This window comes from Anser cygnoides, chromosome 5 (assembly GCF_040182565.1).
Source record: "Anser cygnoides isolate HZ-2024a breed goose chromosome 5, Taihu_goose_T2T_genome, whole genome shotgun sequence".
In the NCBI taxonomy this organism is placed as follows: Eukaryota; Metazoa; Chordata; class Aves; order Anseriformes; family Anatidae; genus Anser; species Anser cygnoides.
The window spans coordinates 26,783,356-26,805,353 of NC_089877.1; the positions used below are offsets into that span (position 1 = coordinate 26,783,356).

Genomic DNA, 21,998 nt, shown 5'->3' on the forward strand with positions numbered 1-21,998 from the left:
CCTGCAAAGCCGGGGGGCCAGCACAAACTCTCCGCTCGCCAGAGCCCCTTATCTCCGCGGTGCTTCCGCGCCGGGGTCCCGGCGGCGCGGCGTGTGCGGGCTGCGGGGCGCGTCGGGCGGCGGGGACCCGACGGCAGGCAGCCGGGCACCACCTGCAGAGCGGACAGCCTCCGTGCCCAGCAGCCCGCGGGAGGGGACAGACCCCCCCGGTGTCCCCCGGTGTCCCCCGGTCCCTCCCGGTTCCCCCCCGTTCCCCCCGGTCCCTCCCCGTGCCCCGGTCCGAGCTCCGCCGTGTGCCCGGCGCCGCTCCGGCTGCGGGCAGTCCCCGGCAGCCCCGAGCCACAGGACCCCTGGGGAGCCCCCGGCCCTCCGAGAGCCGAGTGACGGCAGGGGAAAAGCCCACCCGAGGCGACGGGAGAAGCCTGTCCCTGGTCAAGAGCCGTGAGAGCGGCTGCGGACGGCGAGCCGCGCGTTAGCATCACCCCCTGCAAGCACGCCCGCTGTTTTGCGTTATTTTATCTGGAAGCTGCGTGACTCCGGGCGTGTTTGCAGCGGGCCGGCTGGCAGCGGTCGGGGCAGGGAGGTCGCTGCATCCCTCCCGGCCGCAGGACACCTCTCGCCCCGGCGGCGCCGGGCAGCGCGGTGGGAAGGGATGGGAAAGGATGGGAAGGGATGGGAAGGGATGGGGAGCGGAGCTGAGCTGAGCGGAGGCGGGCCGGGGGGGGTTAACGCTTCTTAAATGTCATACTTTAGCGGGGATGGAAAATTTGAATTTTCTGTGCATTCCAGGAACAATTCCTTGGGGTGGTGACCTTTAGCACCGATTCTCTTAAGAGAGGAAAGTAGTCGAGTGTTTATCTGCACGACAGAAAGCTTTCCCTAGTGGAAGTTCATGGAAGTGTTAAAGGGGGCGGATAACGCGGGATTTGGAGGCGCTTGTCCAATGATCTGGAGGGGCTTGGAGCGCAGATCTCAGCTGGCAGACATTTAAATGGGAGACAGCTCGGCGCTGCTGCAATTTGTAGGCAGGATCCGAGGCTCTCCCTCTATGGACTCCCGGGCAGCCCCGGGCTCCTACGTCGCCCGCTCCGCCAAGTGACACCGCAGGGCAGAGCCGCGCCGAGCCCCAGGCCCCGACGAGGAGCCGCCGCCACCGAGCCGGGCCCCCCGAGGAGCCGCCGCCGCGCAGGTGAGCCGGGCCGGGCCGGGCCGGGCAGAGCCGTGGCAGAGCCGAGCCGAGCCGAGCCGAGCCGAGCCGCGCTGCGCGCACTCACAGCGGGGCCGCAAACGGGTCCGGCAGCGGCCGAGCTTGGCCAGTCCGTGGGAGGCAAAATGTGCATCCCTTTATCCTACCGCCGGGCTGGGGGCATGGGGAGGGGTCGTTCGCCGGTGCCCAGCAAAAGTGCCGGGCGCCCCGGCTCTGCGGAGGATGCCCCTCAGCGGGAGCGGGGCTGACACCGCTATTCCCGCCGAGTACCGGGGCCGGGGCGCCGTCCATGCCTCTCGCCCGGCAAACGCCGGGATTGCAGAAGCCCCGTTAGCTCTGCCTCCCATCTCCGCCTACAGCATCCCTCCCGACAAATTGGATGCGGCGCCCACCCGAACCCGACACGCGGCCAAATCCCGGCCCGGCCTCTGAGCGGAGCGGGGCGGGGGCAGGTCCAGCTCCAGGTGCCGGCCTCGCCGCCGCACGCCCCGTCCCGTCGGGTCCCGTCCCGTCCCCTCCCGTCCCGTCCCGTCGGATCCCGTTGGGTCCCGTCGGGTCCCGTCGGGTCCCGTCCCGTCGCTGCGGGCAGCCCGGGACAGGCGGCGGGTGCGGGGGCCGGGCAGCGGAGCGCCGCGCAGCGCTGCGGCCCCGGCTGCGCGCCCGCGGGAGTGCCCTCAGCGCCCCTAAGCCCGGCACGGCACGGCACGGCACGGCACGGCACGGCACGGCTCAGTCTCCCACCTGACTTCTGCCGCCTCGACGGCTCCGCGCTCCTTCGGCCCTCGTCGCCTTCGCAGAGCTCGGGCAGGCTCGGGGGGCGTCGGTGCCCGCGGGGAGCCGGGAAGAGCCGGGCCGAGCCCAGCCGGGCGGAGGCGAGCCGGCGGGGTTGGTGGGGGGGGGGGGGGGACACGCGCACCTCGCGTCCCTCTGGGGCCGCCGCATCGCCCCCGGCTGCCGGTGCCGGGGACAGGGTGACGGGAGAAGCCCGTCCCGTCCCTTCCCGTCCTTCCCTTCCCGTCCCTTCCAGTCCCGGCCCGGCCCGGCCCCGCAGGCAGCGCCCTCGGAAGCGCCGGGCCCGGCCGCACCCCGGCGGGGTGCGCGGGGTCTTCGTGTCGGGGGGCGGCCAGCGCCGGGGCCCCGCTTCCTCTGAGCCACTGGGGTCGGCGAGCCCGAGAGCCGCTGCCGTCCCGGCCGCTCCTCCCCACGCCGAGAAAGCCCAGAAGCAGCCGGCTCGCAGGCGGCGGGGGCTGCACGCAAGGCTTCGGGGGAGCCCACGCCCGTGTCCGTCCGCTCCTCTTTAGGCTTCAGCCCCACGCCGTTCCCCGGCGTTTGCTTTCCCCTCGGTGGGGTCGCTCTCCCGAAGACCTCCTTGCCGCCTCGCATCGCTGCCCCGGCCCAAGAGTCCCGAGGTGGCAGTGGCAGTGGCACCAGTCGTGCCCAGCGCTCAGCTGCCCTCTGATCCCCCGGGGTGCCCTGCGGAGACATCCCTCCTCAGGGGGAACTCTCAGAGGGATCGGGTTTTGGGGTTTGTGTGTGTGTGTGTGGTTTCCTTTTTCCCCTTGTACGGCTGCCCGCACTTATTACGTGTCTCGGGGAAGGCATCTCCGTGACTCAGACGAAGGAATTATCGGAAATGTAAATGTATCCAGATTCTACCAAAAGGAGATGTTAGTTTTGCTATCTTGATCTCAGAAAAAAAAAAAAAAAAGGTTCTGTGGGAACTGCCACCGCCATACAAAGTATACTTTTTGTGTATTTAAAGATACAGATCTAGGAGCTATGAAAACATTACATAAGACTATTTCTGTAATTCATATATTATAAACCAGGCATAAAATTATTCCGATCCATTGGGACATAAACCATTTCAGTTTTCTCAATAGCCAAAGTGTTGTGTTTTGCCTCTTTGCTTGGCTGGTATTTGAAGCCCACCAAGAACATTTATTTTTCTAGGTCTTCGGCAGATTATTTTTCATGTTTTCTGCGAAGCACATGAGTCCATGGCTCATCATAATATTTTCCTAGTAAATATGGTTCACAGATGAAATTATGGGCCTGCTGAGGTCTGTGAGAATTTTGCTGTATATTTCAACAGAACCGGGACTCCATCCAGTACTTTTAAACAAGTTGCTTTGTGCTAAAAATTTCAGTGATCGCTTTACGACTCTGCCTGGGAACTCATAGGGAAGTGCCGTTTATAAACTGACATTTGGAGGTCCTTAATTTATAGCAGAAAATGTATACACTGAAAAATTACAGCTTACTGTATTGAGTAATAAACCTGGAAGGTTTTACACTTCCATATTTACAGTTGCTAGTATTAATCCGCAGCATTCCTCATCTGCCATAGATGAGTAGATCCCCAGCTCTAGATAATCCACATATGAGGTGATTTGAACGTTAGGGTCCAATTCTGCTCCTGTTTGAAGTCAGCAATAAAACTTCTTTAGGCTTTAGGACTGAGTGCTTACAGATGATAAAGAGTCGAACTCAGCTCAGCAATGAAATACAGGGGGGAAAAAAGGATTTTTTGAAGTATTTTGTTACTTTTTGAAAATAAATATTAATGATATTGGATCTCTCAGTGGATCTCAATGAAGTAAGTGGGACTTGAATGTTTTTTCTGTGGACATCTGTATGTTCAAAAGGTTCTCAAAAAGGTTTCTGATTATGCCAATGCTTCTGTAGCAGCCGCTATCAAGTATTGAAAATTTAGCAGAAATTTGGCATGTAAGATTTTATAGCTTGATTCCTCACAGCTCCTACCCAAGCTCCAGAGTTATTACTGCTTCAGAATTATGGCTGTGACAAGGAAAAAAAAAATCTGGAGAGACTTCCTTTTCGTAAAACTTTGGATATGGTAACACTGATTTAGTCACTTGCACACTGTTGCGTGTTCTTTTTTTTTTTTCAGTAATAAAAAAAGCTGCTAAGGAAACATTTCACAAACACTAAATTGCAGATTGGATGAATCATTCTAGTTCCTAACTTAAGCAGAGGTGCAGTCTTCTCTCATAAGCAAATGCATTCATTGCCTCGGGATAGTGCAGAATGCAGGCACTGCATTTTGGCTGCTATCCTTACTGAGGCATAATACCTCATTTTCTTTTGTATTTTGCTTTTCTTTTTACTTTCTTTAATAACCTTTTTTTTTTTTTAATAGCTATTTAATAAGTTACCATTAAAGGAAGTTTGTGCTTGAGCTGCCATTAAAGGTCATGAAGTTGACAGAGTCTCTTTGGTGGGTCTATGTTTAAACTGTACTTAGTCTTAAATGTTAGGATTATTTTTAATTTTAGATGCATATTTTGGAAGTGACCATAACAAAGGCTTTGGCTGAGTTGTTAATTTTCATTTGAATCATAATCACTTTTTTGAGCATATAATATAGTTTCTGCCTTTGAGGTTGTAAATCAGCTCAGTGAAAAAAAGTATTTCGCCCTTAGTTTTAGGATGATATTGGAACACATCGCTGCATTTCCTTAGTGTTAGGCATGTGCTTCTTACAGACACATGATCCTGGGATGCATATAATGCAACAGTAGACATTACCATCAGATTTTCCCCAAATTACCATCCCAAAGTACATTTCATTTTCACATGACTGATGACTATGTCATCGGTTGCATGCTTATGGAAAGAAGGTGAAGTAGCATGGAGAAGATCAGTTCTAGAAATAAAAGTAGCCCAGGAATACGCATACTGGTGAAACAGCAACTCAGACTTATGGGACACTAAACAAATACCTGAAATTTCCTGGCACTGCTTAGAAACTAGAAAATTATTTTCAGTTGCATGCAATGCCTTTTTTTTTCTTTTTTTTTTTCTTTCTAAGGTTCTGGCACCATGTTGAGTAAATAACATGCATATTAAAATACCGTCTAAATACAATGTGGGTATACAGTCACCGGAGAAATAAGAATAGTTTTGGAAGGAGTCATTCTGGTCACTTAAGGAAATAAGCAGTATTTTATAACTGTGTTTTTTAAAAATATTTTAAAGACAGAAGATGGAAACTAAAAAGAAACATGTTTAAGTAACATCGAGACTGCAAAAGAAACGGGAAAAACATTAAATACGAAGTCCAAGCTAATGCTTGAAATTCAACTGCATTGGTCTTCAATTAGAATTCCCAACTTTTTTTCTGTTCTATGACAGAGCCTTAAGCTTATTAAAATAGCATGCTCTGTACAATATTTCGTTTCCATATTTAAAGCAGCCCTTCCAAGTTGCCTGTTGGAGTCGGTAGTAGCATCACTTTTTACACCCCTCTCTTGAAGTCTGAAGCTTCTTCCAAACGTGCAACACGCTGGTACATAAGCCTAAATGAATAAAATGAATCTGTACTGGTAAATAAACCTAAATAAATAAAATGGATGCATATTATATGTATGATAAAATCCATATTGTAAACTCCAGGTACACTGACAGTGTGTAGACAAACGCTTAAAGTAACTCCACACTTAAACTTCCCAAGCAAATCTCTAAATATAATGGGAACCTCCTATGGCACTTTTCCACTCCAGTAATTCCTTTCCCAGTCCATTTTGTAAGAAATGCTTTTTGAACAGCATAATAAAAAACTTATTTTCTCTGTATGTCTGGAAAGATCTGGTAACTCAGAAATTAACAGGTATCTTGCACAGTAAAGGATACTTATCCCGAGCCTTGACTGAGTCTCTAGGTGGCCCTTCCAGGGCTGGCATTTGGCTGCTTTTCTGCCTTGCTGTGTGGTCTCAGGCTGAGCAGATAAAGCAGGACAGGACAGGGCCCTTGATTTCACGTATGTTGGCTGTGTAGGGTAGTAACACAAGCAGAAGTCTTCAGGTCAAACGGTAATTCATCCCTTACCAATAAAATGAGTTAAATAAGGGATATGACAGCAGCGCTCCAAGCAGGTAGGAAACACCAGCTTCCTCATTTGTTCTTCACAATTCTTCGCATTTTTAATGCATGGGCCTTCCACTTCTGGTGGCTTCTTCCAAGCTCCCCATGGCAAGGGTCTCCTGAGAGCCTCCCTCCCCTATATGCCTTGCTTGCTGCCACATCCCTCGCTTTCCAAAACAACACAGAGACCACAGGGAGGGGGAAAAGCATGACAGGTGATGAGTTGCTTCCTGGCTTGTTGGTGGCTTCAGCTGACCTAGCAGCCCATATTGCTCAGAGCTTTGGGAAAGAGCAAAACTTGTGGAAGGTAACTGGGTCATAATTACTAAGGAAGGAAAGAAAAGCTGCTCCTATGCTAGTAACTAGGTTTTGGAGCAGGAGTGCAGTTTTAAAGAGCCTGGTTTTCTCTACTTATTGCACTTGAAGTCTTTTTGCGTGTGCGCAATCGACATTCTTTGTGATATTGATGTCACATACTTAATGTCATATATGAAATTCTGCTGTTCTCATGTCTTTTCATTATCCTGCTGGGTATAATGAATAAAAGTCAGAGATCTATGATAATGAATAAAACTCAGAGATCTATGACTGCATCTCTATAATGTATCTGTCAAGGATTCAGAGTAATGTGTGAGAATGTGTAATTTGAAATTACAGACACACCTCTTTCAACCTATACCTAAATATCCATTTATGTTTGTTGCCTATCTTGTTACACATTTCTTACTCACCTTAGGCTTCATTACATTCAGACTCAGTGGACCGATTCAGAGGTGCAGTATGGCAGAGCTTGGGATGCTGCATTCAGACCGCAGGTGGATATAGTCTGCACATATGGTCAGTCTACTTGGACACGTGATATGCAAGAAGAGGTACAAAGCTTCTGAGTCTAAGGGACATGCAGTTAGGATGCATGCCCTGAGTCAAAGAGTTCAGTCCTCTGGTGTTGCAGATAACTATATCACATAAATCATTGCACAGCATAAAATCTCTTCTTCCACCAGTGTAAATCAGGAGCAGTGCTCCTAATGTCAGTAAGCTATAGGAAGGGAATAAGAACTCTTTAGAAGGGTAGTATACATGGAGAAAGGAGCTGGAAAAAGATGCATGCTACAGAGTTAAATTCTGTTTGGACTTATTGTAGCCTCTGACTTTCAGTCACCATATATGAAAGCTTTTATTACTTGGTAATTTGGAAACAGCTTTCCAGCTGATGAAGGCAAAGTGCTCATCTTTTATAAGTAAGTGTGCACTCCTGCACACTTCTTTTGTCTGTGCACACACACTTCCTTTAGGAGCTGAAAATTTTCTGCATACCTGATTTCTGTTGATATCTGAAATCCACAACTGTGCTTTATTTCCTCATCTTCCTCTCTATAGGATGGTCCGCACGCTGTATGCCGTTGCTGCTGTGTTTCTTCTGATGGGATTTCTGGTACCGACAGCAGAAGGGAGAAAGAGGAACCGTGGATCCCAAGGTGCTATCCCTCCTCCTGACAAGGATCAGCCCAATGATTCAGAGCAAATGCAGACACAGCAGCAGTCGGGCTCCAGACATCGAGAACGAGGAAAAGGCACCTCAATGCCTGCAGAGGAGGTGCTGGAATCCAGTCAGGAGGCACTGCACATCACTGAGCGCAAATACCTAAAGCGGGATTGGTGCAAAACTCAGCCCCTCAAACAAACTATCCATGAAGAAGGCTGCAACAGTCGCACCATTATCAACAGGTTCTGCTATGGCCAATGCAATTCCTTCTATATACCCAGGCATGTCCGCAAAGAGGAAGGTTCTTTCCAGTCTTGTTCTTTCTGCAAGCCCAAGAAATTTACCACCATGACTGTTACCCTCAACTGCCCTGAGCTTCAGCCCCCTAGGAAGAAGAAAAGGATCACCCGCGTGAAGGAGTGCCGGTGTATATCTATCGACTTGGACTAAGCCGAGAAAAATATTGTACCGATTGCACTCTGACTGTCCGCAATCATTGCCAGTGTGAGAGGGAGTGGCATGAAATAGCAAAGCTTCGGGGCTGGATGAAACTGAAAGGAACCCAGTGAATTACCTAAAAAACAAAACAACAAAAAAAAAAACAACCAACCAACCAACAAAAAATCAAAGAACAAAATGGATGTAAGGAAAGGATAGGCATGAGTTTGGGTGTAAGAGAGAAAATGGATGTGTGCAAGCAAATATATGAATGTTCACTCTGACAAAAAAAAAAAGGGGTATTAAAGATTAAACAATCTATTTACCCACAGTCATGAATTAGGTTTCCTAATGTAAATTCACATTTTTGCCACTTACTGGGAAAGTGGAGCTGTGGCTTTTGCTAATGTTCACCTGCCATACTATTTGCTTTTACTGTATTATGAGAAACATCAAAGTGAGAGGACAATATATCTGAAAGCATGAATCTATTCTTAAATATGAAGTAGGCTACAAGCAGTTACGGCATAGCAAGAACATCACTCAAAATAGCAGCTGTATCAAGAGTTTGTAATGTGCTTCTTCAAAAAAATAGCTGTAATCCAAAAGCCGCTTTTGGAGAACAATGGGGGAAGTGGGAGTGTTGAAAAGTCAGTATAGGTGGATGGAAAACAGAACCACAGCCAGTTAGACAGCAAAAGGCCAAAGTAAGTAGACGGGGGAGTACAAAAGGGAGTAGAAAAAGGAAAGATACACAAATAGGAAGACACAGAGGAAGAGATATTGTCTTCTGTTTACGTTTTGCTTTAATTTATATACCTAGTCATATATTACATAAATTAAAGAGAAACTATATACAAGGCTATTAAATACACTTCTGAATTCTAATGGCTCTCCACATCAATCCAAACCCATTCTTGTGCCACTAGATCCATTCGCTGTCTTGTATTTCTGGTATCAGTTATTCCTCATATTACATATATATGTATATGCAGTATCTTTTATTAATTGGTATCTATACATACATACGAGTATGCATACTCTATTGTGCATATCTGAACTCTCTCCTTCTCTTTTTCACACGCATACATAAAAACGTACATACCGCAGCACAAAAATCTTGCTAACCATGATCAAGTACAGAATGGCAGTAATTTAGTACATAAAGAGCAAAGCAAAAATTAAAACAAGCATCATGTGACTGCAAATGCAATAACCACACAAGAGACAAAAGACACGACATTCATGACTAGTAAACATTGCATTGTTATTGTTATTTTAGCTTTGCCACAGGCATGCAGTTTGTTGAAAAAGAGATGAAGAACTTTGCCAGCAATAATCCTCTTTTTATATCTTTTACCGCAGACTTGCATTTAAACAGGATTTGGACTAAGTAAAGAGAATTTCCTGAAAATTAAGGGCTAACTGCCCCCTCTCATCTGGGGGGAAAAACACACGAAAGGGGACACGCTACTTCCAACTGCTCAGAGACACTCACCTGGGAGACCAGCCTGCATCGTCTTTCCTTCAGGAGTAGGAGCTCAAACCAGACCAGGGTGGAGGCTCTTGGCGAGAGCGCGGCCAGCCCTGTGCAGCTGGGTGGACGCGTGGCCACGCGACCCCGCAGGCGGTGCCGCTGCCCTGGGCCCTGGGGCCGTCTGCGCAGCCACCGTGGTCCGCAGCCGCCCCGCACCTCAAGCAGCCGTTGTGCCTCCTGCTGATGCCTTCCTGGGCACTGGCTCGGCGACGGCACTTTCTGTCCAGGCGGTGAGGGCACCGCAGTGCCGCTCGCCTTCCTACACCCTGACAGAAGGCCCCCTGCAAAATGGCGCTTCCCTGTGGCAGCCATGTCCCAGTCAGTGGTACGGTGGGGCTTGCACACCCAGGACTTGTTTTCCCCTTCAGCAGCAATGCTCTTCTGTCTCCACTATCAGCATTGCTGTTCTTTCTCACACCGAAAGCCTCTCTCAGCCACAGGGTGATCGTTTTGACATGATTTCTGTCCATCAAACTCTGAGGAAGACCACTCTGCTCTTAGTAACATATCCATAGGAAAGAATACACAGTGGCACGTCACAGATGTGTACAATGTGCAGTCATTATATTAGGAGCCACCACTGTTACACAATGTCTCATGCAATTATTGGCGATATCCTGCGTCTCTGCAATTAATATATTTTTCCTATAAAATCCACAGCTACAAGGTCTGCATTTATAAGATTGAGAGGTTGCAACTCATTGATTCATATTATTTAAATGCATTTCACCTGGCGTACTCTCACTCAGCAGGTTTGACACATTTCTTCATGGATTTTAAAATCCAATTTTAAAATCTGGAATTATAGGAGGTAGATTTCCACTGTGTGGAATGTGAATAGTTAAACAGAAAGATATGGATATTTAATGTTATTATTAATACAAATCCTCTTTCATTGATAATAGGCAGAGGTTGTTTTCCTTTAAATTACTTTTTTTGAGTTTGTTTGCAGGTGACAGGGCCAATCTCAGCCTTTGCTGAAAGATTTGTACTAGCTAGTGTTTCTGTTCAATAAATGGGCACAACTTAATAAAGAAATTGTTTTCTTCAATTGCTGTCAATAGAAAAACTCTCATTGTCTTTAACAGTGACGGGATTTCATTCTAGGCTGCTCTGTCCCTAAAGCCTTAGACATGAAGCAAAGCTTTAGACGTTACCGACTCCTTTATTTAACATTAGACTAGCATTCTGAAGGAAAACCGATAAAAGTGTTACAAATCCTTATGTTCCAAACAGCCTGTGCACAGATCACAACGGAACTCCCCTGGAGGCAGATCCCCCCCATAACTACGTAAATTTTATACAAAGAACTTTTATGAATTGCTAGTTATTGCCTGAGAGTAAGAAAGTTCTGCTAACTTACAATTATACAAGATATTTAATATCAACCACAATATGTATTTAAATTTCTGCTTTATTCTAAAAACAATGGACTATATAACCTAAGGCTGCAGTATTTTCATGCTCAGTCTCACAAAGCAAAACTTGGTTTAAAATGAAGTTTTAATTATTTTGTAACTGAATAGAATTGGAGGTTTTTCTTCCCAGCATTTTGTACGTCATTTTAACTACTAGTAACAAATAAATAAAATATCTTCTTCAGCCCATGTCTATTGTTGTTTTTTATTTTTTTTAATTTTGTTTCTTCCTTAAGTTTCCAGCTCTTTCTGGATCTGTTGTACTTTACTCTGACTTCTGTGGTTTCTCTTAATTATAAAAGGGCTTACATTATGACAATGAGACAGAGACAAGCAATGGCACCATCATTCAACACGGCTACTTCAATAAGGTTTTTAAATGAGATCTGTCACTTCCCCCTCACCCTTTCACAATTTATAGAAGGAAAATCTCAATCTTTACTCACACTTTTCCCCTTGTAAACCATATAGTGACAGTTCAAAATATAAATCAAACTGGAATTGTTGTAGAGTTGGAGTTGGACTCAGCATGCCTGCGTTACACCTCACCTCAGTTCTGTGTCTATTCATCATTTCACTCCCACTTTTTAAAAAAAAAAAAAGAGTAGGGAACACCTTTGCAACACAGAATTTTACAAGCTCTCAGTGAGGACAGAAGAGATGAAAAGATGGAATTATGAAGGAGTACAAGAAGAGCTGTAATTTCCTTTCACCTTCTCTGTCCCTGTTGACTGCACTTGAACAAGGCTGGTGCTGAGGAAAGACTGCTGCCGCAGAGGGTGGATTGCGGCCACCCAGCTGGGAGGAGATGGCAGCAGCACTGCAGATGCTGTCTTTCTAACCTGCTGCTCTGCCAGGTGTCCGGAGGACTAGGTCAGTCCTTCCAGAGCAATGCTGCGGTCTTCAGCAGCCGTGGCGTTTTCTGCCCTTGTGGTGAAAGCTGCTTAGATGGGGATCAGCACCTCATCGTACCACACTGAGGACAGCCTCTTATTTCACACAAGCCTTTGAGCAGTAACAAAGGCATGCTCATTTTCAGACTTGCACCTTTTCATTCAAAGGAGAGTCAATGACACAGTTGGGCCTACAGTCCCTTGAGTGAGCAGCATGTTGTGGCACACAGGGGTAACCAGAGGCAGATGTCCAGCACCCAGCTGTGAAAGGCAGGGTGGTGATAAGACACTGCTGCTTTTTCCTCATGTGCAGCCCTTTTGAAATAATGTAGCTGACCAGTCTATGGAGTACTGCTTCTTTGGGTACTTTAAAAGCTTTTTCTTCAGTTTCCTCTATTTTATTTTTCTTTTTTTTTTTTTGGGGGGGGGGGGGGTATGGTGAGGGGCGTGGGAAGGGACCTTCTAAAATTTACTGAAAGGGAAATAACATTAAAATCATCATTTGTAAAAGGCATTTGACCTTTTCTGGTCGGAGATTTAGGCACAATTGCATGGAATAAATTTCCATGAAGAGATGTGAAAATATATCTTTATCTGAAGATTTAAAACAGAGAGAACAACCTCCTGGGCTTACCTTTCTAATACTTTCTAGTATTACGGCCTTATTATTTATATGCTAACAAGCTGAGGCAGTCATTATAATTTACATTTGGCCTTCATACCAACTTTGAATTGAAGATATGTCCACTGTGAAGTCCTGCGTGCTTTATAGATAGTTGCACGGATCAAAAGAAGATGAGAGGGAGAGAGAGAGATCACACACCTCAATCAGGTTTCAGGGGACGGATAGAAATAAGGCTATTTTTTTCTGTCTTCCCAGCGAGGTAGGCTAGATTCCTGTTCAGGATTTCCGTGTGTGCTCTGCAACCCATGTGTTGTGCAGTAGATTTGCACACACGTGATAAGACTAAGGCATCAAGAGCGAGTCGGGCTGGCTGAGCATATGCGAGACATCTGAGCAACACATGGGTGCGGTAGGTGCGGCGTGCTCTGGACGGGTCAGTGGAACAGGCAGCACCGTGGCTGCGCTCCAGCCGCCTGTCAGCAGCGCTGCCTGCCCGGAAAAAAGGGCATTGCGTCTCCAAAAATGATGTGGTAATTTAAGCCTGTAATTCACCTTCTCCTGAGCAAAAAAGTAAAAGGGAACACTGGGGAACTGTAGCCTTGGGGACTGATATTTTGTGCTGCCCAGCATACAAGCCTGGCCTGGAGCTGTTAGTTCCAACAGACTTCTGAAAGGAGAAACACCAAATCACCGGTAGAAGATGGAGCCTGCAATGCTGCTTTGCTTAAACCAGTATACCACAGACTGCTCCTTCTCTTTTAAAATAGCGTAGGTCTTATTCACTCCGAAGAATTCAAACTTGCTTTAGAAACTTCCCTAATTATTGAAATACATCAGTCACTCAGTATCGGCAGTAGAAGGTCCGAAATTATTTCTGGCTGACTGTGCTTACTTGGGCAGCTGCACTAATCAAAGGGAGGAGCTGCACAATTTAAAATTTTGGAGAACGAAAAAAATAATGTATATCTGGACTTAGTATGGACTTACACTGGAGGTATCACTGCTATGTATTTTTACAAATCATCAGATCTTGGCCTTAAGGTATCAAAAAGTTTAACCATAATAAGATTTGGGCACCTTGCTTTATTTTTTATTTATCAGCTAGGACTTAAACCAGAAATACACAGCAACATAAAGGTATGGTAAAAAATCTCAGTAGTGCAGATTTTTGATGCTACCTTGTAATGCAGCTTCATAAAAACATCTGAAGCCTGTCTGCACTGCCTGCCTGGGAATGTAGCTGATGACTTTAAGGTGCCCTTTGACAATGTGTGGCTTCTGGCTGCCTGAATTCCTCCCTGAGCTTTTGTGGGTCTGGGGGGAGGAGTACAGAAATTTTAACTGTCACTTGCTCACTCTCTTATTATTTTCTAAAAATATTGAAAATGAAATTCATAGTCTGTCTCTTTTAAATGGTCGAGGATCAAGATGTGAGGATCAAACTATATATACTGACATAAAAGAAGAATGTTTGGGTTCACTTTAAAAAAAATAAATTTCTAAGTTGCAAGAAGCAATAATTCCTCTTTGCTTTGATACAGATGTAAGTCACATAGCTTGGGGATGAATCAAATAGAGAAGTTACAATGACTCCCAATAAAATTTCTGCAAATAAATTTTGAAATTGCCATGTTTGCATTTCTTTTTTAAAGAAAGCCTTATGGAAACAGCTATATTCCAATTCATATTACAAGAGATCAAAAGAACAAAGGTTAAAATAATATCTCCATCTCTGGAATAATTGAGAGCTATATCTTAACCTTCTGTCTAGTAATACCAATATGGATTCCAGCAAGAACGCAATTGGAAAGAATTAATGTGTCAGTTACAGCTCGTCTGGGACACCAACACTAAAATTCATTAATCATAATTTTATAGCTATTGCATGGCATCAGTACAGAGCACTGTTAAGATTGTTTGATTTATTTAATAATGAATCTGCAGACCATTATATTGTTTTTCCTTTAAGTTAAACTATACCAAATTTCTACAGTTCATAATTAATTTGTTGAGGACTAAAGGCACAGTTATTTTTATATTTTAAAAAATGTATGTATTCTCAATCTTACCTCTATTTTAGTGTATTCTTCTTTTCAGGGAATAAAAAGTTGTGCTATATAGATGTAACATACATGTATTTGTCTTTCTAAAAAAACGGTATCAAATGCCTAGTAATGCATTAGATATTTTTAATGTCTGAAAAATGAACATTTTCCATGTTTACACATAAAAGTATGTGCCAGTATCCCAATCTTCTTAACAGTGTACTTTATGAGTGATAATTATAAAATAAAATCAACGGTGACGGTAATCACAACAGTAAGCATGAAAAATTTATTGAGGAGGGGGACAGGGTTGTGGGTACTCAGTAAAGTTTATTTCTAGACATTTGCAATCAATGGCAATGATGAAGGCTAGCTGAACCTCTCTGCTTAGGATCTGAAGGACCTTGAACGTCCCTTGGGAAACAGATGTGCATGAGGAACATATATGAGGAACATTTTTTTCCATTTTTGTTGTTAATTTGTTTCAGCTCCAAATGAATGAAGAGGGTAGATTTTGGAAGCTAAGTTAGATCTAGCAAATAAAAAGAGAAAGAAAACTATGTGTGCAATGGAAAGATCTTACTGAATGGATCTAAATCCTATGGTAGGTAATTTGATCTAATTTTTGCAGAAAGGCAAATGCCAGATGTTTGCTCCACTTTGATCTTAATAACACTTTAGGCTGCAGACAATAAGATTGGTTTAAAATTTATTGTCTCTTTGATTTCTCCATTCTAATGCTTTTTAAATTCTTTACACAAGACAGATCTATATATAGGCAACTGGGGTGGCATCAGAAGCGTTGTATACTTAAGACATTCTTGAAAACCTCACTGTGGAACAGTGTTTGCTGTTTTATGCATCAAAACAAAGCCAGATTTTATACAAGCAACATTCAATTTTCTTTTATTATAATGTCTCTTTTTATTTTGCATATGAAGTTCTGATGGTTGCATCTGTGGCACAGCTCCTTATATGCTTTTATCTTTCAATAACCTTATTAGAAGTCAAGACAATATATTAAATCAACATTAAGCAGCAGGAGTTGAAAGAAAAGTTCATCCATTCTCTTGCATAGGGAATAATCTATGTAGATCTTCAATTTCACCTTTAGATTGCTTTTAGGAATCTTTGTGTACAGAATATGTTTTAAAAGGGTGGACACCAGTGAAAGCCTCTGAGGAACCACATCTTCCAAGAAGTCTTGCCTTCAGTTTGGATCTACAGGTTCAAGGATGCCATTGCTCTGTGCATATGAGTTGAACTCAGCCTAAGGCAGTTTATTAAGTCGTCTCAGGTTTCTAGCAGAGTGTCTTATATATTCACTATTATTGCGAAACAGTGGAAAGCAAGTGAGGCTGAGAACAAGTGATAGAGACAGAGCAATAGTTGAAAAGAAAGAAATGGAAAAAAAAGTCCTGGTGTGCAGCCTGAATATCTTATCATAATTCTCTGGCATAGTTCACAGCCATCTGTCCCTTACATCCGTGCATGATGTCTCTAAACAATTGTTTTCACTCTGCTCAGCCCAGTAATCTGAAAGTTCAAAAAGTCAGAGTCAATTTTTCTCTGAAGGAAATTCTGACTTTTGTCTGGTGATGAAATTGCCAGTTGTTAGCCAACTGATAGAACAGCTACCCTGGCAGGTTTAATTTCAGCTGGCAAGTGTGTTAGGGCTCCCTACTCCTCTACAATTAAGTTTAGTTCTTGCAGCGATGTTCTTCATAAAACAAAAGAAAACTTCCTTTATTCGGAAACAAATATTTTAATTCACTACCAGGAACAAAACATTATACACCGATGTATGGTAATAAATATTCTCTTTCCTATCACATCACTGTGATAAGTGAGAAGACTTCCATTTTCCTCACTCTGAGAGACTGAAGCTCGGTAAAGCAAAAATGTCCCCCAGTGTGAATTGCTTAGGTTCAAATGCTTCTTCACAACTTTTCTTCATTATCCTTGCCACATCTCCAGAATGAAAATTTCTTTAATGTAGTCTACTGTCTTTATTTATCACAGGTACTCTGAAGTACTGTTTGCATAATTCCAAGGCATCTTTTGTCATCTTCTCTTAGACATAGTACACCACCTGTACCATTAGAAAAGACTGAACAACTAACTCACAAAACATAGAGGTTTAAATGTCATTTGATTTCAATTAAGAACTGTGCAGAAGCACTGGTTTGCTAAAAAGGCATGATATTATGAGACTCCAAAAAAAAAGTTGCCTTTGTGCATCATAACTGAAAGGTGTGCAAATGCTACCCAATGAAGTTTAATGGAAGCCACACAAGGAAGGATTTTAGTCTCGACATTTATCTTTACCAACACATAGAACCACCTTGATCTGTTTTACTGTTTGTGAAAAAAGAAGGTAGTGTCTATTTCACAGGATAGAATAGGAAGTAAGAGTCAGTGTGATGGATGGTGGAAAGAAACAGAGGGCAAGAGGGAAGAAATATGTGCATCAGGTACTGATCTCAAAGATGAGGTCTAGTCTACTGTCAGAATGTGCATAAATAGCTTAATAATAACAGGGGTGATGTATTGGCATTAGTGTGAAAGTAGGACTATACTCAGTTTGAGCAAATGTATTACATTGTCAGAAAAAAGACATCCGGGTAGGGTACAGTTTATATTTGTTCGATATGAATAGACTACACAAGAACAAATCAAGTACAAATCAATTCCTGTGGAAACATTAAGGCATTTTCCAAGCAGATCTCACTGCAGTAACCTCTGCCATCTCTGTGGCAGTGAATCTGTCACATTTGCTTACAGGGGGTCTATCTATCTGCACTTCTGTGTGGCCGATAGACCTCAGATAAATTTTAACCTCACAAACACATTTACCAGTAATAATATAACTGCAAAAGCTCTAAGTATGTTCTTTAACTAACATCACTGAATGGGTGGGACAAACCCTGCTTTCTGTCCCAGTAAGGGTTATCAGGGAAATTTTCCTTTAATCTTCTGTGAAGATTACATCATACTGTTGAGCGCTCCAACATTTAGGAATGACATTCAATTGTGTCACCAGTTCTCTCTTCACTTAACCTGCCTGTCCCAGAAGGCAGCTCAGCTTCCATCCGGGGTGATATACTGGAAATAATAATAAGAAAATCACTTGGTGAGGCGATGCTGAAGCAAGGAACTTTTATGCTGAGGAGAACCCTCTGAAAAGTGAGTATTGGTGCTACTTGCATCTTGTCCTTGCTGGCAAGGGGATGAGCTCAGGGAAGAGTGCAATATCAGAAATATGTCTGCAGTGTATCCTTGATGTAAGTTCAACAGTTTGCTGCTTTAATCTGTTGCTGTCAGTGCCAGTACAACCAATATCTCCTGGGGACTGATCTGGTTTATTGCTCCATTCATAGATTTTTATTTTATTTTATTTGTGTTATTCAGAAAATGCTTCATTCAACGTTGCAGGTCTTGCTTGCTTGAAGCACTTAAGTCTCATCTTTGGTGATTTTCAGTAAAGTTGTTCTTTGATCTGTTATTTCTTTTCCAAATAAAAATAGCATTAGGCACCAAATTTGGTTCTGGGTTTCTCAGATTTCTGAGGCTTGCATTAAATCAATTTGCTGCTGAGAAGCATGCTGACTGATAGCAACCTAAATAGCTTCTCTGATCTGTGGATCGTGCCTCTAAGAATAAACCAAGCATAGTGTCTATTCATATGAAATATTACAAAGGAGCAACAGACTGTAGGCTTTCATCAAGGCTCATTGTTGGTCCAAACAGCCTGGAAGCTGGGGTGGCAGCTCTAATTTTTCTAGTTTCAGCCTTAGTCTGTTTGGCCTTGCAAAAAAACTAACCTTATAGTACAACCTTGGACGGGACTTTTTTTTTGCAGAAGGCAGAAGCTGCCAGAGCTTATCTGTGGGGCTACGTCTGGGGACGGACTTCCACAATGCAAGACCTGGAGTGCTTATTACCCTCTGAGTTGAAATCGGATGTTACTCCCTGAGGCACAGGTCAACACGTCCGTCATGCATAGACGAGACCGTCTGCTCCTCTCAGTTGGAGAGGGATGTTATTTTCTTAAGGAGCAGGATGTTATTCCTAGAGGTCTGCCCCTTGGTAGGGTCAAGAGTAATATTTTATGGTTAATGTTTATGATTAATTTTGGCTGTGGCCTTTCTTTTCAGAATTTCTATGGTGTCAGTTCAAGTTGGTAAGGGGAAAGCTTGACAAGGTTAAGGCGTGAACCATATACTCACTTTTCCTTCCAAAGTAAATACTACAACAACAATGCACATGGGAACCAAGGAGCACATTCCTAAATCAAACCATAAGATTCACACAGGGAACTAAAACAGTAGGATTCAAGAGGGTGGGTTTTTTGCCTTTTTTTTTTTTCTTTTTAATCCAAAGGATACATTTTCAGAAGGATGCCTTGGGAATTAGCTCAACACAATCCTGGGAGCAAAAAGGGCAGTTTGGCATCAGATTTCTTGTGCTCACATTACTTAAAAATTAGTATTGTCTTTGCCCCTTTTCCCTCAAAAAATATCTGTTAAAGAAGTAAGGTGAATGATTCTCAGCTGTTCAATACTGCTTAAAGGAAAGGACATGCTAGCCTCACAGTGTGATGCAAGTTTATCTTGAATGTATGTTAATCTTGCTTTTGGAATACATCCAGATTTTCTGCCTGGCTTTGAATAGGATCTTTAGCCTTCTATGCAACCTGTTCTCTTTTTAAGAATCTTCTCTTTTCTCAGCTTCTGGAAACTCTGATTTCCCTTCACATCTTTTGCTTATGCAATTGTTTCACAGTAAACTTGAGGTTGGATTTGGTTTGCTACTTTAGAAGACACTTAAGACCAGAGAGATGGGAAATTTCTTTTAAAATCTCAAGGCATTCTTTTTGTTGTCAGGACATGGTGTATGAGTACAAAGAAGATGTATTCTTCTGCTGTTGTTAAAACTTCCAAAATAGGTTATTGTATGTAAGCCATAAAGATGATGACTTCAGAAGTGTGTACATGAAGCAGTCTCAGAACTCTACCTTCAGTGATCTGCATCATCTTTTTGGAGTTGTGGAATGCATCATCAAAGCATAGGGGGGAAAAATGATAATTATATGAGATCTTCTGATGATGATTTTAAATCAGGAAAAAAAAGAGGGCAAAATTCACATGGTGAAACACCTTCTCTCTCTCTCTTTAATTCTCAGTTCTTACTCATCCTCTAGCAACTAATTTCTGTGGTCAGAGGATATATCTGACATTGTGCTTTCCTTTCAAATACAAAGAACTTAAAATAAAAAGAATCTTTAAAATTACTGAACTTCAGACTCTAAGAGGAATAATATTTTGGGAGTTCATCCATCTCAAACATCAAAAGCATTTTGTGATAATTAAAGCTCCATTATCCCACATCATGAATGCATGTCCTCTGAACATTTGCATCATACCATCTCTCAAAGACAGGGTGATTATGACTGCTCCAAATCAGATATAAAAGTTAGCACTGCTAGCCTTCATCAATACTTCAATGGAAATCAAAAATGCTCAAAGTAAAAAAAAAGGCACATCACACTTCTGTCTGGTTCATAACAAATCAATGCCACAAAATAATGCTATAGACACTGTGAGTAGGATCAGCAAAGAGCATCATCTTGCCCTCTTTTGAGGTTAATGAGAAATGGAAGATAGAAAAGTAGACACCAACATTTTATAACGTTTCCCTTAACTCACACACCTTGTCTTTTGAAGAAGGTCTTAACTCACATCATCATATGGTGATCTGTGGCTCAAGCTTTTCATTAAGACATTAGTTTTAAATTCTACTGCTTGTCTATTTACATAATTGTACAGTTCTCAGTGGTTGATTCACACTATTTCGATTAGCTATGAATCATGTAGTAGGCTTTGTCTGTGACTCTGTGACTAGTAGAGTTGGAAGTAAAGATTCTTAAGTGCTAATACAAATTCTTATAAGTATGATCAATAAGTATGAATAATCTTATAAGTATGATTAATTTTTTCTCAGAAAGAGTGGTCAGGCATTGGAATGGGTTGCCCAGGGAGATGGTGGAGTCACCATCCCTGGGGGTGTTTAAGGAAAGATTGGACGCGGTGCTTAGGGACATGGTTTAGTGGGTGACATCGGTGGTCGGATGATGGTTGGACCAGATGATCTTGGAGGTCTTTTCCAACCTTAATGATTCTATGATCTAATAATCTGGCTGAGAATTTTGCAGATCTATTAGTAGAGTTAATTTCATAAATCATTTCAAAAGGTTTAATCATTTATTGCAGTCCTAGCATTTAGAGTTTGAATACATTTCATCATTAGTAATGAACAAATGTAGGAGATAGACGAATGTACATTCAATTAACAAGGGTTTCTTAAACAGGGAGACAGAAAGAGAAAAACAGCAAAGAATTACAGGAACGACACAATGTCAAAAGAAAAAAAAAAAGAGAGAGAAAATAATAGTCTTGTAACACTGCGAATGAAGAAATTATTCCTCACTCACTCCTCACATTCTTTTTAAGAAGTTGCAGAGGGTTTTTATGAAGGCCCAGCATGCCTAAACAATTTCAGTCAAAAAGAATAAGTTGTGAAAGTTAAATCACCACTCATTTCTTCTGATGCTGTCTTCAGCTGCGATCTGTGGAGCCTGTTTCTTTCATCAGAGACAGATAATACAGTACTGTAAGACCAAATTTTCTTAAGTGTGCGGGGACTACCTGTACGAAAACCTATTAACCTATATGGAAACCTATTAACCTAACATTAACCTATACGGAAACCAGAAGCTTCTGAAGCCTATGCCTCCACTGTCATATAGAAAAAACTGGACACATTTATGGTTGTTTGCAAGATGCAAAACAAACAACAACAACAACAAAAACTCTAGAGCAAATAAAGCCAAGGAAATGCAGCAAACATGCAGCAAAACCAGGACTTGACAACTGTCACATTTTTTCATCCTTCCAAAGAAACCAGCACAAAGTGAAAGGCAAGTGAAAGGCATATCCTATTTAGCTGTCTCTGTGCCTTGTTCTCTTTGCATCTGGAATCCCTTGGTTTGTTGACTCACGGTATTGGGCCTCTCAAGACCAAGGACTGCTTTGTTTGACCTGGTGTATTCATCAATATTTGCATTGTTAATTTCATTATTTTGCAAAGCACCTTGTCTCATGAAAGAGGTTACACAAAGAAATCACCAGTCTGCTTTGATTAAAGTTTTCTCAGAAGTTAATCTAAAATTCTACTGTCATCAGCTCATTTGGTTTTAAATTATTTCAATAACTACAGTATTCCAGCTTTTGATTTTGTGCAATCCTGAAACAACAGATATATGAAAATTTCACTATATATTAGTGAAGTATATGTATTTTTATATTAAAGCTATGGTTGGATCAATTTCTTCAGCCATATAAATAGCATAGCTTCTGATTGAAGTGTATATATTTACATATATATATACACACATATAAGT

At 42.9% G+C, this 21,998-nt stretch overlaps 1 protein-coding gene across 1 annotated transcript; it reads left to right on the plus strand.

Moving 5' to 3' along the window:
• Nucleotides 1-767: 767 nt before the first annotated feature.
• Nucleotides 768-11,162, plus strand: GREM1 (gremlin 1, DAN family BMP antagonist). Its single transcript, XM_048058767.2, has 2 exons — nucleotides 768-1,189; nucleotides 7,475-11,162. The coding sequence occupies exon 2, from the start codon at nucleotides 7,476-7,478 to the stop codon at nucleotides 8,028-8,030; it is 555 nt and encodes a 184-aa protein (XP_047914724.1). The 5' UTR covers nucleotides 768-1,189; nucleotide 7,475; the 3' UTR covers nucleotides 8,031-11,162.
• The last annotated feature ends 10,836 nt before the right edge of the window (nucleotides 11,163-21,998 follow it).

Coding starts and splice junctions, on each gene's coding strand:
- GREM1 (XM_048058767.2), top strand. CDS start 7,476: ATGGTCCGCACGCTGTATGCCGTTGCTGCTGTGTTTCTTCTGATGGGA.